This window comes from Lutra lutra, chromosome 9 (assembly GCF_902655055.1).
Source record: "Lutra lutra chromosome 9, mLutLut1.2, whole genome shotgun sequence".
NCBI classification, from domain to species: Eukaryota; Metazoa; Chordata; class Mammalia; order Carnivora; family Mustelidae; genus Lutra; species Lutra lutra.
In genome coordinates, this window is record NC_062286.1 from 134069900 (window position 1) to 134086103 (window position 16204).

At 50.4% G+C, this 16204-nt stretch overlaps 1 protein-coding gene across 5 annotated transcripts in view; it reads right to left on the reverse strand.

The window, feature by feature from the left end:
• Window positions 1-8036: 8036 nt before the first annotated feature.
• Window positions 8037-16204, reverse strand: part of ATP9A (ATPase phospholipid transporting 9A (putative)) — a 132645-nt gene continuing 124477 nt past the window's right edge. For all 5 annotated transcript variants that reach the window (XM_047744960.1, XM_047744959.1, XM_047744964.1 and 2 more), the window contains 3 exons: window positions 15731-15788; window positions 13861-14064; window positions 8037-12556 (listed from right to left, as the gene is read on the reverse strand). In XM_047744960.1, the coding sequence (XP_047600916.1) occupies window positions 12420-12556; window positions 13861-14064; window positions 15731-15788 (399 nt within the window). In that variant the 3' untranslated portion in view covers window positions 8037-12419. The remainder of the gene's footprint in view (window positions 12557-13860; window positions 14065-15730; window positions 15789-16204) is intronic.

The window sequence follows — 16204 nt, forward strand, 5'->3', positions numbered from 1 at the left end:
TGCCTTCTGCCCAAGTCATGATCCCAGCATCCTGGGATCAAGTCCTGCATCTGGTTCCCTGCTCAGTGGGGAGTCTGCTTCTCCCTCTCCCTCTGTGTGAGGGCTCTCTCTCTCTCTCTCTCTCTCTTTCTCTCGCTCTCACATAAATAAGTAAATAAATCTTTTTTAAAATTCCACTTATTCAAGGACACCTGGCCTGACCACCAAGTCTAAAATAGCCACACACACCTCATTCTGGTCAGTCTCCCTAAAGGCATCCTGATTTAAATTCATTATGATATTTATCACTGTGAAATGCACTTACCTCACTCACTTAATTCCTTTGTTCATCCCACATTTAATGAACATCCACAATGTGCTGCCTTTTTCGAGGTTTCCAGAGCAGCAAATAAGTCCGAGCCCTGTCCTCACAGAGTGTACACATATCCTCGGTGGGGCTGGAAACAACGCTCTTAGAGTGCTAGGCGGCTGAGGACAAATATAGCTGGGTGAGGGGCTGGGGAGTGACAGGGCTGTCACATTAGATGGGGCAGTCAGCGAAGGGCTCTCTGAGAAGGGACACATGAGCAGGGGCCATGAATGTCGCCTCCACGGTGCCTAGAAGCTCCCTGGCGCTTAAGAGGCACTTGATAAAATACACAAACCATGGATATCGAATGGGGCCGCCAGACAACTCGGGGGCTCTCTCCCTCTGGGTGATGACATCCCCACAATGACTCACAGCTCAAGGCCTCTGCCCCCTCCTGGGGCTGACTCTGCTCATAATTAGAAGGTGGGAACAGCCACAATGACAGCAGCTAAAGAATGTGGCAAACCCCTGGGAACTGCCATGTCAGGGATGGAGGGAAGGAGGGTCCTTGGGATGACGAGAGTTAAATCAATGGAGCTTTCGTTCGTCATCTTTGTTGGCATTTCTCAACCTTTTGTGACATGCCATGAAGGCATGCAGCTGGCTGGAGAGACGTGAAGTGGTTGCTTTCACAGGCGCCTTGAAGCTAAGGGTTGAATCAGATTGCCTCTCAAAAGAGACAACTGCCTCTCAGACAACAGGGCGGGCCTCCAATCTGGACCCCAATCATCACCTAGGAGGTGTGTTAGTTACTGCATCTCTTTTTTTTTTTTTTTAAGATTTTATTTATTTATTTGACAGACAGATCACAAGTAGGCAGAGAGGCAGGCAGAGAGAAAGGAAGGGAAGCAGGCTCCCCGCTGAGCAGAGAGCCCGATATGGGGCTCGATCCCAGGACCCCGGGATCATGACCTGAGCCGAAGGCAGCGGCTTTAACCCACTGAGCCACCCAGGCGCCCCAGTTACTGCATCTCTTAAAGCCTTGTTTGTACAAAAGATAACAGGTCTCCCTCTCTTCAAAAAGATTCTGAATGTAAAGCACTATGCATGTAGCCGAGATGATGTTGACCCAAGACTCCGCAAGCCAGACTAAGAAGTGATGTAATGCAAATTCGAGCCACAGTGAAATATCACCACGCACCCACCAGAGGGGCTAGAATTAGAAATACTGGCAATAAAGAGAAGGAAATGCCGAGCTACAGGTGGTGGCGAGTGGGGCGGGGAGAGTTTCAAATCACATATTCAACAATATCTTTGTATCCAAAATATATAAAGAACTCTCAGAAATCAACAATAAGAAAGCGACATACTTTTTAAAAAGTGGGCAAAAGACATGAACACCTCCACAAAAAAAGGTATGTGGGTGGCAATATTGCACATGCAAAGATGTTCAATGTCATCAGCCACTAGGAACATACAATACATACCTAGAAGAGGTAAATCTGCCAGAAAGCCTAAATCAAAACCAGGGACAACGCCAAGTGCTGACAAAGGCGTAGAGAGGCTGGGCCCCTCGTGAGAGCTGGTACAAAATATTGGCAGGTTTTTTTTTTTTTTTAACAGAGTTGTTAAGATATAAGTTACATACTCTACAACTCACCCATTTAAAATGTACTGTTTAGGATCTCTGCTCAGCAGGGAGCCTTCTTCCTCCTCTCTCTCTCTCTCTCTCTCTCTCTCTGCCTGCCTCTCTGCCTACTTGTGATCTCTGTCTGTCAAATAAATAAATAAAATCTAAAAAAAAAAATGTACTGTTTAGCATTGGGTTCCCCACTCTGCACGGAGCCTGCTTCTCCCTCTCCCTCTGCCTTTTACTCCCCCTGCTTGTGCTCTCTCTCTCTCTCTGACAAATGAATAAAATCTTTAAAAAAAAAAATATTCTGTTTGATGGCTTTTAGTGTATTTTCTGTTGTGCACCTGTGTGTCTAATTTCAGAACGTTTTAATCACCAAAACAAGAAGCCCTCTGCCTATTAGCAGTCACCCTTCGCTCCCCCTTATCTTCCCCAGCCCTAGGCAACCATGAATCTGTCTCCTGTCTCCATAGATGTGCCTCTCCCGGACATGTCACAGAAACGGAGCCATACGTATATACGTACAGCATGTGGCCGATGGCACCTGGCTTCTTGCGCTGAGTGTTGTGTTTTTACCGTCCATCCACGCCGTGGCATGTGCACACGTCATTCCTTTATATGGTGGAACCATGTCCGTTGTACGGCTAGGCCACATCTTGTTTACATATTCAGCAACTGCTGGACATGTCCACTTCTTTGCCGTTGTGAAGAGCACTGTCGTGTGGGCGCAATCCGATCTCAACCTCCCTTTGACATTTTTCTCACCTCCCAAATGGGGATGACAACACCTGCCTCCCGGGATCATGCGGGGTCGGTAGGGAAAGCTCTGCACAACTCTAAAACACCATGGGAAGGCAAGACCCACTTTTTTCAGTCAGGTTCCTGAATCTTCCAGAACATTCTCTTAAAACTCAATGACTCAATGTCCCTGAGTGAGACATTCCAAAACGGTTCAAATGGTCAGTTTTATGTTATGTATATTTTACCACGATAACAATTAAAAAACATCCTCAGTGTTTACTGGGCCCCAACCATGGGCCCGGCCCTGGGCTGGCTAAGGATAAAACCAGCTGTCCCTTAGATCTGTACAGAGAGGAGACAGTGGAGGGGCACCGCCTGCCTGGGCACCAGCCATCCCTCCCCCCAACACATCGCCTAGGCCTGTGGTTTCTTTTTTACAACTCAAGCAAAATTTGCCTTCTCCTCTATTATGTTAATGACTTTGCTTTTGTGTAAAGAAAAAATATGTGTTAAATGACTGGCCAGTGACTTGCCTCCCTTTGGCCTCCCAGACCACTGAGTCAGTGGAGTCTTCAGGAAGTTCCCTTTCTCCCTAAGCTACATGGCTACCCCCAGCCACAAAGGGGTGTGCGTGTCCCCAGGGAGGCTCAGGCCAGCCCCACGTGATGCAGGCAGGTTCAAGTCCCACGCAGAGCACCACTGGGAGAACAGGACCCAGGGTGGGCATTCAAAGGCAGAGCACCCGCAAGGCTAGTAAAGGTTAGTGGAAGGACTCAGGGGGAGACATTGCCTCCTTGTCCAAGGTCTGAAATCCTCTGCGAACTCTCTCTCCAGTTGGGGACCTCTGTGTTTGAAGAACACAGGCACACGAGTCTGGGCGTGAGGCCTCCCTCCACGTGCAGCCCGCCTTTGGCTCAGAGGTCCCCAGTGGAGGTACAGCTACGACTTCCTCCTCTTCCTCTCACTGCTGAGCCCCTTTTGCAGGTGAGGCACCCAGCTCAGAGAATTGTAGGAATCGGCACCGCCCCCATCACTCAGTAAATATGGGAATTGGTACTCAAATCTGTCTCCTTTCCAGCTGGGTCCATAGCACGTGTCCCCAAGCCACCTGTCCCCCAATTCTGGCACCTCGCCTAAAGCAGCATTGCATTCATTTCTATTTCCCCCTTGCGTTAGGGCCCAGAGGAAAGGCTTCACTTTTTCTTGGTGTCTTCCTCAAGCCTGAAGCCATTTCGGAGCAGAAGTCTCCACGTCTGCACAAGTCAGCCCAGCGAGCAGATTCATCCTGGTCTGATTTTCACTAATTCTGGCGGGTGATGAGCAGCCTGAGAAAATTAGGTTAAGTTATGTGCATAGAGAGTAGCATCTTACACTATAATTATTGGCCCTGTCTCTGAAGAATTCCTGAGCAACTCACCTCTTTCTTTGGGTTTGATTAATCGCTGGGGCCCGTGTAAGCCCCCGCCCCCCGCCCCGTGGAATCAACAGGGCTCTGGATGTCATTAGCTACTCCAATTGCCTTTTTAGAAAATCTGTTTCACATAAAAGGACAAATGAGAATGAATATTTGCCCATCTTTAAGACACTAACTACATTCTTTTCCACAGCCTGTTCTCGTTACTCCTTCTTTCTTCGGGAGGAATTTGAACACAGCCTGGGCTCCTGCACGCAGGCTTCCTCTCCCAAATCAGACCCAAGTGGGCATTTTCTGGAAATGTGGCAACTTCGAAGAATGTGACCCCATTCATTTCCCTCTACCTGTCCTTCCCCCCACCCCCGACTCACCTCCCAATTCTGAGGTGGCCTGCTTCCCAGGACCCGGATGAACCACCGCCAACTGCACCCCAAGCAGAACAGAAGGGCCTTGGTAATATTTGCTGGAAAAGCAAGAACTTCATCCAAGGACCAGCTTCTTCTCCCCTTTATTTAATAGCATCGTTTATGCCAATAAAATCACAAGAAATACCCGGGTGAGAGGGGGTTGATTCCAGTGGGAGGGATGGGTCTCCCCCGAGCCCTCTTAGACCACAGAGGTGGAAATGAGAACAGGCAGGGATGGGTCAGTGAGGCATAGTAGATGGCAGTGAAACAGGGCCTCTCAGACACAGTTCAAGTGCAGCAGGCAAACTTGAATGATGCTTGCTCAGTTCTTGGGATAGGGCTCCTTAGTCTGAATGCCATGGTCTGCAGGCCTTAACCTATGTCCCTGCCCTCATCTCCTCCATGCTTCCCCTTGGTCTTAGCACACCAGCCATATGCCCCTCTTTCTGCTCCTCCAAGATACCCAGCCCTTCCAACCCCAGGTCCTTTGCACACCCTACTGCATGAATGCGGCTTCCCCCAGACCTTGCCATGACTCCCTCCTCTTCATCCTTCAGGCTTCTGCTTCAGCAGGCCCATTCCCAAAGGGTGCCTCTCTGACCCTATCACTTTCTCCAGTCTTTCTGCCAGATAAATACCCTCTGCCCACTGCTCACCCTGTTTTTTTTTCTTAGGACCCTAGAATCTGTATGTCTTCTATCTCTCGCACATCACACAAGGATGTAATCACTGTGAAGGCAGGGACTGCCCATCTTGTTCTCCACTGTCTTCCAGCCCAAAGAACAGTACCCAACACATACTAGGTGCTCAGTAAATATTTGATGAATGAATGAGCAAAAAAAACCTATTCCACATAACCCCTGTCCCCCTTTCTCCTTCAGGATTCTGCAATTTTCCTTGAAGAAAATTTAAAAACATTCCTGGGCTTATCTGGATCCAACAAAAGAAAAGAGAAGACTTTGCTCTTCAATCTCTTGAAAATGGACCACCGAGGCTTGGAACACCAAGTTCTTAGTGTGAGCAAAACAGAACCTGCAGGCTGAGTTCTAAGAAACGGGGCCTGCCTGGACGTCAGACACAGGTTGTCGAGTGAGTGACCTCACAATATGATTCAATTACCCCAGATCTTAATGGGAATGCACTTCAGAGTCCAAACCTCAACATGGAAGGCTGAGGGGTGGCTTGGCTTTGACGTCCCTGAGAGAAGGCAGGCTCTCTGAGAAGACGCTACGTCTTCCCATCCACCAAAGGGGGAGAAGGGGGAAAGGGAGAAACCCCAGGATCGGGTGTGTTTGTCTGCTAAGGCTTTGGATGGAAACTGATCCGGGCATGCGTGATCCCCCAAAAATCTGCCAGCCCCCAGAGCGCTGCAGTTACCCTCCGACCACAGCCACATGGAGAATGAAATTAAATCCCACGGAAAGAGTTGACTTTTTTTAACATTATGCAATGTTTGGGTGAAGGAAAGGGGGAGCTATCAGGGAAAAAAAACTCCTCTTTTTCCCAGAGTTGAGCAAAGCTATTTCTAGCTTTTAATGATACATTTCACCATCACTGCATGGGGAGTTTTGAGAGGCACGAAGGCGGGACTGTTCTTGTTATGTAACCCATTTCAAGTAGGAAATTAGCAAGTCCTGAATGAATTCTGTTACTGTGCTCAACTTCTGGAAAGTTTGGAGCGACTACAGTTCTATTTTGAGGTGAGCAAATCCATCATTTATAGATCTCTTCACAAATACCGCCGGGCTTCATGTCACCCTGAAAAGTTTCATAACAAAAACAGTTAAAGTACTTGGGGTGTTGGAACATTTCGTCTCAAAACCTTATTAGCCTGAATAAGGAGTAGGGTAAGGCCTCCCCGTTGCCAAATATTCAAGAATACAAATATCCAAGATCAAATAAATATTCATCTCCCACACACACCCCGCCCCTTCAAACCCTAGTTTTTGTGTGTGTGTTTTTTTTTTTGTTTTTTTTTTTTGTTTTTTTAAGCAAAGCCCAGCAAAATAGTCTGGTCAACAACATAAAAAAGCAATGTCTGTTTTTGACGGAGCCGTTGGCCATGAAATCAGTTCTGAGCTATGAAAGCCGCGTCTTGAACAGAGCAGCTGGGCTCGAGGACCTTCGTGGTTGTGGAAAACAGGAAACATAAAGGTCTTTCAATCTCAAGTTCCCCCTAGTGGCGCGAAGGGAGCAGCGTCCGCACGCCCATGGAATTTCACAGCCCAGGCGGCTACTTCGCTAGCACCCCACTAAGGAAAAGTACCGTGGGTCTGTCTACCCCGCTGGAGCCCGCGTCCCAGGGGCGGAGAGCTCAGAGGAGCTGCCACCGGCCTGAGACGCAGCTGGTTTACAATTCTCCTTCTATTCGATAAGCAGAGGATGCCCCTTTCAGCCAGCAGGAGGAAACCACCAGCTCACACCTCAAATAGCTCCTAATTAAAACATTGGGCTAGTTGGGCGTGTGCGTAGCTGGTTTCCTGAGATTCGGGCGTTCCCATCTCTGCGATCCTCTGGAAATGAAGAAAGTCTCCTGCAAATGATAACACGGAGGCGTGCGGGAGGCAGGGGGGTGGGGACGAGGGCTCTCAACCTTGGAACACCGGACATCTGGGGTCGACTAATTCCATGTTGTTAGGGGCCGTCCTGCAGCATCGCCGGCTTCTCCCTCATTAGGTCCCTGAGTAGCCCACCCCAACGGGGACAACCAAAAATGCTTTCTGGCACTACTGGGAATCCCCTGGGGGACAAAAGCGCCCCTGGCTGAGAGGCACTGGGTGAAATGAATAAAACATGTCCTCTGCTTCGTACACAACAGCTTGCAAACCTCTTCTGCCTCAAACTTAGGTGACTGCGTTCCTTTTTTATTATGCTCAGCTAGCCATGGTGTAAGACGTCATTAGTACTGCTACAGCGCTCAGTGATTCATGAGTTGCGTGTAACACAACACATGTGCCCTCCTTAATACCCACAGTGACTGGATAGATTCCTAAATCTGATTAAAAAAAAAAAAGTGGGGCACCTTTGGCTCAGGTCATGATCCCAGGGACTTGGGATCGAGCCCCGCATCGGGCTCTCTGCTCAGCGGGGAGCCTGCTTCCTCCTCTCTCTCTGTCTGCCTCTCTGCCTACTTGTGATCTCTGTCAAATAAACAAATAAAATCTTTTAAAAAAAGGTTTCTTTTTTTTTTTAAAGATTTTATTTATTTATTTGACAGAGAGAGATCACAAGTAGACAGAAAGGCAGGCAGAGAGAGAGAGAGAGAGAGAGGGAAGCAGGCTCCCTGCTGAGCAGAGAGCCTGATGCGGGACTCGATCCCAAGACCCTGAGATCATGACCTGAGCCGAAGGCAGCGGCTTAACCCACTGAGCCACCCAGGCGCCCTAAAAAAAGGTTTCTAAACTGATCAAGGACCATGTGTAATAATAGAAAATGAATCTTATAAAGTGCTCTTTTTCCTACTTCTATTGATCACCTTTTGAAATGATGCCATGTCTGTAACAGACGACAGTACAGAATAAACAACAATGCATGGGTTTGGAATGGTATTTCTTTTCCTTTTTCTTTTTGCCAAAATCGCAGTAACTTTAACTGGAGAAAAAGCTATTTACACTTTTTGTACCGTGAGTTACACAGAAAACAGCATTATAATAAAAAGCCTTCATTTTGACACCAGAATTCATGGTTCCGCACAAATTAAAATGATCCCCCGGAGGCATAAAGTACACAAGCTTTATTGGGCAACAGCAACGGGCTGGGCTGGCAGACAATGAAAGGAGAACCGCTCGGAGCACGCAGGATCACATGGGTATCATCACAGGATCGAGAATTTAAATCATCTGGGAGCCCCTGCTAAATTAAAGCATCCTGTACCAGAGCTGCCCTCTCATGACAAAATACTGTCCTGGTGAGAGTCTGCAAGGCGGATTACCCGTGGGGACCTACTAACAGGACGGCCACAGACTCCTAGGAGAGTTTACAGTTAGCCCCAGAGCGACAAAATCATAATTTAGCCACAGCTTTTTTTGTGAACCCCCCACTTGTCCCTGCCCCCACCCCCAACAAACGCAGTATTCACTGACGGAACCCAGCGACCTGAACGGACAGCACCCGTGGCCACGCGGTGACCAGGTCGGGTCCACGGGTACAGCAACCACGGAGCAAGCAGGTGCTGCGGAGCTCAGGGTCACTGGGGAGCTGCTCACGACATCATCTGCCTCTCCGCTCCATTTAGAAACGTGCACTTGTCCAAGACGAAATGAACATCATTAATGGAAATATTTCCCCATAAGTATACACAACAAATTCCTTTACATTAAAGGAAGGGAGGAGAAATAAAATCGGTTGTATTTACAAAGCTCCTTGTAGGTTTCTTAATGAAAACAAAGCTGGGAGTAATGGGATTTTAATGCAAACCAAGCATCTCATCAAAAAACTGGAGATGACACAGTCACATACACACACGCACTGAAACACACACAGAAGATTAAAGATAAAAAAACAGCTGGCAGGTGTTTGCCTTCAATAGGATGGAGCGGAAGCACATGGAGGTCCCATCGGCAATTTTGGCAAAGGTTTAAAATGCTGCCCCATAAAGGCATGAGGGCGTTCCCATCCCCACCCCAGTAAAAACAAAACAAAGTATAAAAGCAAAGTCTGGAGGAAGAATAGGCATTATTGTGTCAATTTCCAATGAGCACAAAACTCAAAATACATTCAAAAGTTGTCAGTGTGACCTTAACTTTCAGCAGAGAACACACCGAGGGAAGGGGTCAGCAGACATTCAAGATTACTAGGACACAAAAGGGCTTCAATTATGAAGGGAAGCTGGCCTGGGACCCGGAGAATACGACCGTCGCAGTGGGAGACATCCCAGCTCTTGGTCTCCCAGCTCCTGGCGGCTACAAACAGGTGGTTTGCCCTGATGTCAGGATGCTCCCGGGGATGCCCTCCAGGGCTCGGGGGCCACGTCTGCCACTCCGAGCTACCACGGTCAATGCAACTGGCCTGGCCCAGCACCTCGGGCCACACGCACCTGTGCCCACACCGCTGCCAAACTAGGATCCACGCTGTGAGGCACCAGAAATTACTGAAGATGGAGAAGCTTGTCTGGTTGTTTTCTTAGAGGAAGGAAGGGGAAAGGAGAAACCACAAACAGATCCCACTGTCCTCACGCACACACAGCCATCACCGCGAGATCAAGCAAAAATCATCATAAAACAAAAGTGCTTACTGTGACAGAAATACATAACGGTGTCAGAGGGTGGGGGGTTGTAATTTCTACTTTAAGGAGAAATGTTTGAACAGCACTGATTGTGTGTTGTGGGGCCTCCGGCCTCGAATTAAATCAGCTATCATAGGCTTAGGTCCCACTGAGGTCCAGGGTGAGGGGAAGGGGTCAGTGGTGCTTCTTAAATTCTTTTCAGATTGGGAAACCAAGGAAAAGGTCAATAGAAGCCTTATGCTTACGGTTAATGAACTCAGGAGCTTCCTGTAAAGTAGCTCGGGTGTTCGTCCTCGCCCACAACTAAGACAACCCGCGTGTGCCGCACTTCTCTCTGCTGGGATGAGGCGGACCCGTGCAGGCGACCATCCTGTACTCTCACCGACTGGAGGCTCCCACCCTTTGCGGGCACACGCGTTCCTGGACACTCGAGGCCCCCCAGCATGTGGTGCGCACAGGCTGCCCACTGACGGCGGTCTGGGCTCCACTTGGATTTCGGTCCCTCTGGCCCTTGACTACCTCTACTAGAGTGTGGCCGAGACAACAGAACATGGTTTGTAACAGCAAGACAAGCATCCATCAACTTCCAGGGGGAGGTCGGGGTGGAGGGCTTCTTCAGCCTCTTTGAAAAGCTCCCTTCCTGGGAGATGGCAAGCAGTAGCTCAGGTGTGGACTTTAAAAGTCAACTCACACACCTGGATCACTTGGGACTTGAGGAATGAAACCAGAGAGACCACCTCCCACTATCTGCTGAACGTCTGCCATTTCCTAGCAATGGTTCCCTAAGACCTACCCCAGGAGCCATCCTCTGTCTGTGCAGAAGGCCAGGATCAGGGTTTACAAACTCAGAACAGAACGACGTAAGACTTATAATCAGCCTTCCAAAAAGACAGAACCAAGTGTGAGCCTCTGAGCCCCACACTCTGCTCCCCTCCTTTTGAAACTGGGAAACATCAGTCAGGAAGAAGTCAGACGTGTTCGATCTTTCTGAGAGCTTTAGACCAAGGTCCTAGTCCTACATAACTATTCACCCACTGCAACCTGTGTTCTCTGTGGGTCTGTGCAGCAGGAACAGCCGGCATGAGCAGGCAAAGATGACTGCAGAAACGCACAGTCTTCACACAGAAGCCATGTCAGCAGCCAGCTTACCGGTGCCTGAAACCTGTGGTCATTTTACGAAGTTTTAAAGGGGCAACACCCATGCAGGAGCATATGAAGAGTGCTCCCAGGCAAGGGGACCACTGCCTGCTCCGCCCGCCCCCAGCTTCCCCAGAGCCGGCTGCCCGGAGGGTAGTGGGTGCCACCACCAGCCGGAGCCCACAGCCCTGAAGCCCACACAAGCAGAAGGGCCGAAGGAATTCATCCAAGTCCAAGACCTCGAGCGTGGTCAGCTCTGGAAGATCAACCGGCCAAGCCCTGATGGCAGGCACGTACGGCTGGGTGCCGAAGGCCTCGAAACCCCGAGGATGCCTTGTCCTGCCTGGTCCAGGCCTTGCACACCCCCTTCCTCCTCTGAAACGAGAAGCCACAGCTTTATGAGAAACACACGGGCGTGTAGTCTATCCCCGTGGGTGGTGGGGATCGCTACCACTGGCTGCCTTTAAACAAGTTCCCCTCGAAAGCCGTAGGCAGTGTGACAGACCCTGGACCCCAGGGCCCCGGAGCAGCAGCCTGGGCCTCCTCCCACCGGGGCTGCCCCCGATGAATGACGCACAGCAACTTGGGAGATGCCTCTGCCTTTGTCATTCAGCCTCCTAATGGGAAAGAGACTTCTGTGGAGCAGAGAGCCCCCCGTCCCTGACCTTGCACTCAGGACTCGGGAGGGCCCGGCCACATGTGCAACGTTGTCTAAAGAATTAGTTGAGTCTCTTATCAGTCTGTCCACACGTTGAGGAGCTGTTCGATGGCACGTTTCCTGCTGCAACAACTCTGCTGAAAATGTCTGAGGGTGTCCTCAGCCAGTCGCAGGCTTGGTCATCGTTACCAGGTCCGAAGAAAGCAGGAGAACACCTCCAAAAAATCTTTTACGAGGTGGCAGGTGGAGCTAAGTCGAGGGCTGGAGATGCTGAGTCCGAGGGAGGAGGCCAGGCTGGATTTATGGCACCCTCTGTCTCTCTCTCTCCCTCCTCTCCTTTGCTCTGTGTCACTCTAGGAAGCCGGTGCGGCCTTGGAGAGTCTCGGACAGGACATCGCGCATTTCCACCACGAGATGACTGCCTGCGTAACTTTCTACCGAAGTCACTGTCTTTCCCCACAAACCTGTCCCAAGGGCTTTCACATTTCTCCGAAGCCGGCTTTTACGAGTGAGAAGGACGTGAAGAGTACACACACAGGAGGACTGCTGAAAACAAAAACAAAAACCCCTCTACGATCGTCAACTAGACAGAAACCCTTATCGCGTGACAACAGAAAGCAAGTCCTCGGAAGCTTGCCCAGTGACCCACGGATAAATCCGTCAGTGGAGCCGCCGGCTTTAACATATGTACATTCACTGCGGGCCGAACCGCGAGGGGCCCGAGCAGGCCCGCGGGGTCCCCTCCAGGGACCTCCCCCATCGTCCGGTGTCAGGACCCCGCGTGGAGCCTCTTCGCGTCAAAACTGCACGTGTTAGCGATGCCTGCACGACCCACAGGCAGCGGGTAAGAAAAACGCAACTTGAACTCTGCCCGGCAGGAGAGCGCCGAGGCCGCGGCGCCCTGGGCCGGCGCCGCCTACGACGTGAGCTTCGAGTAGCTGGGCGGGGAGAACCGTCTCCGCAGGTACTTGAGAACGTACAGGGGCAGGCAGCTGACCAGAGTGATCACGGACACCTTCCACAAGAACGACAAAGTGGCGATGAAGTACACATCTGCAAGCAAACGGGAAGACCGCGATGAGTGGGCGGAATGTTCCGGAAGGCCTATTCGGCTCAGAATAGCCGGCACAGTTCTGATGGGGGGTGAGTGGGGGCAGAGCTGTCTCTGCATGGGATCCCGTCACCGACACACGGCCTCCGCGCACTGGCCCTTTCCTTCGGCTCAGTCCCCCAGAGTCTGGACTCTCCCCGCCCCCTCCTCTCTCTGACCTGCTTCTGCGGCTGAATTCACGGTCAGTCAGTGAAATGCTGTTTCCAGCACCAGGGAAAGAAAACCAGGGGCACAAACGATTCTTACAGATGTTCTGATGCGGAATCTGACAGCATGTCAGATTTTCTATGTACACCCCGCCGCCCGAGAGCAGAAAGGCTTTTTCCCCTCGTTTCCCTTCGTTTTCCCTTTGCCTCTGGGATGATCACCAAAGCTACGGGCAGCCGGGCCTGAGGGCAGTGCCAAGCCGGAAACGGGGGTAGCCTCAGGGGGCTTCCAGCTAAGGACAGGCGCCCCCATCTGCTGCAGGACAGTAAGCCCGCAGTCCAGAGGGTTCTGTGAGAGCAGAGTGAGGCTCACGGGCTCCCGCACAGTGGCGCACAGGAGGGGGTGGGAGGCAGGTGGCTGGCACCAGCCACAGTCCCACTGAGTGCCCGGCCGTGGAGCCCACGCACAGCTGCCCATCCGGCCCCGTGGCAGCTTCCCGAGGGCAGAGCTCACCACCCCAAGCCACAGAGAACATGACAGGTGTGCACGAAACCCATCTGGACAGACTCGGGACAAGTGTGAAACTCCTCAGACTTCACTTTTCACGGATGCCTGTCTTCCCTTTACCCAAACCTGAAGGACCATTTGCTGACCAGCAAGAGACATCATCAGAGGGGTTTTCAGGGAAAGGCGGAGTTTCTCCACCCTGTGATAAGGACACATCCTGTGGGGCTATCCCTTATTCATGAGCGAGACCTGGACGTCTGACCTTTCCACAGCCCCCCGGAGCCCGACGCAGTGACCGGCTCCCTCGAGAATCCCAGCCAGTCTTTGCTGGACTCAATGGGATCCCTTCTAAGCCAGTTCACACAGTGTGCTTTTCAAAGGAAACCCTACTGACATCAAGCCAAGAGCCTCTGTTCCAGGAAGCTGAGTCAGAGCTGCCACTTGCCCCAAGGGGACACCAGGAACAACATGGGGACCACCGAGTGCCAAGGCCTGTGGGACAAAGAGCTCAGGACGGGTCCCAGGGAGGCCCCGAGACCCGACGGCCAGGCTGCGGCTGCAGGGGGAGGGGAGGGGCTGGAAGGTGTCTTACCGATGAATTCGTGTAGGAACACCAGGGAGGCGATGTAGCAGGCCAAACTGAGCAGTTCGGCCACCGTCATGAGCCAGTGCCATGTCTGGATGGTCAGGGCCACCATCAGCAGCTCGGTGAGAATCAGTGACGTGAAGGAAATCGCCACGATGTGCACAAACTCGGACTCAAACAGCAGCAGGGCCCCGTACATGATGGTGCTCCCTGCAAAGGCAGAGGAAGCCGGCGTCCTGCACGGTCCTGCCCGCAGCCGCCGCCCTCCCCCTCACCCTCCCCTTCTGGGGCTCCCAAGGCTCCCGAGGCCTGCTCCCAAGCAGGAGCTCCTTTCTGTTTGTTTTCTGTTTAGACATGAAAGATGGCGCTTGACGAGTGGTGCTTTATGGAGTGGTGCTTTATGGAGGCTTGAAAGAGGTGCCCTGTCCTGGTTTCCTATTTTCCCTTTGGACTTTATATGATAAGGAGTCTAAAACTGTAGGGAAGAGGAAAGAAAGAGAGGATGAAGAGAGAGAGAGAAAGAGGAGGAAAGAGAGAAGGAGGGAGGGAGAGAGATGGAGAGAAGAAAAAAAGGAGCGACAGGAGAGAATAACCATCCAGAGTGGATGGAACAAGAAAGAGAAATTTAAACTTTATTATTTAAAATGACAGAGGCAAGCAGTCACAAAAGGGCAAATACTGTGGATATTCTACTTCTAGGAGGAATCCAAAGTAGTCACCTCCATAGAGACTAAAGGGAAGCAGGAATGGGGACAGAGTTTCCACTTGCCAAGATGGAAAAGTTCTGGGGCTGTTTTCTTGCAACAGTGTAACACTGTAAACATACAACGTAACTCACCACCGTGAATACACTGTACACTAGCGAACTGTGCCCCTAAGAAGGGTTAAGATGGTGAATCTTCGGTCAGGTGTTATCTTAACCACCCCCTCCCACACACACGAAATGACAGAGGTAGCCCAGAGACACTCAGTGTCGTGCCCCTGTAACAAGGCAAGAAAGGAAAGTGGAGGAGGGTACGGGGTCCGGATGCGTGTTTTTCTAGCACAGCAGAAACCAAACCGATGGTGCAGTACCAGAGTTATTACTAGATGCTAAACCCCAAAACTCCTCACACCACCGCCCACTGCGACAGGGTTCGAGAGGGAGGGCTGACACGACGCTTCCCTGCTCATTGTCTATGAAATTCTATACATAAAACATAGCTGCATAATCGATGCACATATTATACTTTGAGAGACTTCTTTAAAATGCCCCCCCTCTATTTTTTAATGACAATTTAACCTCCTGCCAACAAATTCACTGGTTTCTACACCTTCTGGTTGCATGCCCCGTCAGTAAGACCTCCCAATACACAACGTGCATCTGTAAATTCTATGTTCGTGCTTGGGCAGACACAGACAGATACCAGGACCATGACACAATTATGTGCACATTATAAAAACATACATAAAGACAGAATTAAACACCAGCAGGGTTTGGATATTTTCTTCTCCTACAAGTCATCCTACAGTCTCTGCAATCCAGGGGCCCTCCCCCAGAGGCCTCTGAGGTAAACATATCTTTCAAAAACTAGAACTTGACTTCAGAAAAAGTATCAGAACATTCCAGAAAGCAACCACTTTTTGTTACAATGGCTAAGCATCTTGGCAGGCTTTGAGTAGTATCCATTATCTTTTTCTCTGACTTTATCTCATGAGGCAGAGGGCATCACCTCTCAGATCTACTGCTCTGCCGAATGTTCTAGTCCTTAGAACATGCCGAGCTGGGCCTCCCCTGGGGTGCACTGTCCCACTCCTTAACCAAATTTTAGGGTTCTGGATTCTTCCCTTCATGCTCTACAGACAACAGACAAGTTGACCCTGAGCACTGCCTTACCTTGATAGATGCTAATCAAAACCCATATCAGGAAGGTCTTGTAGGACAATGGTCTTCCCTAAATGAGGAAGCGAGAAAGAACAGGTTACTACCTCGCTGGGCTCCTCCACTAACAAGACAACCTGTCTATTTTCATTTACAATAAGGGGGGGGGGGGGTCTTGCACATACCGGAACTGACTAGAGAAATTACATTTTTTAAAGAGCATTGATCTAAGCTGGAAATAAATCTGCTCTTCAGTAAAATTCCTTGGGGACAAATAAATGAAATCATATACCCACACACACCACACCACAGGCAGCATGCACACACCTTTTGGAAGTGAACACAAGGACGTTTCCAGGAGCAGACACCAGCTGAGGCTGGAGGATGGAACCGTCAGGCGCTTTTTTTTTTTTTTAAGTTGTTAGTTGGTTCGTTTGCAGTTCACCTATTGCTGTACTGTTTAATATTCTTTACAAGCGCATATACTAC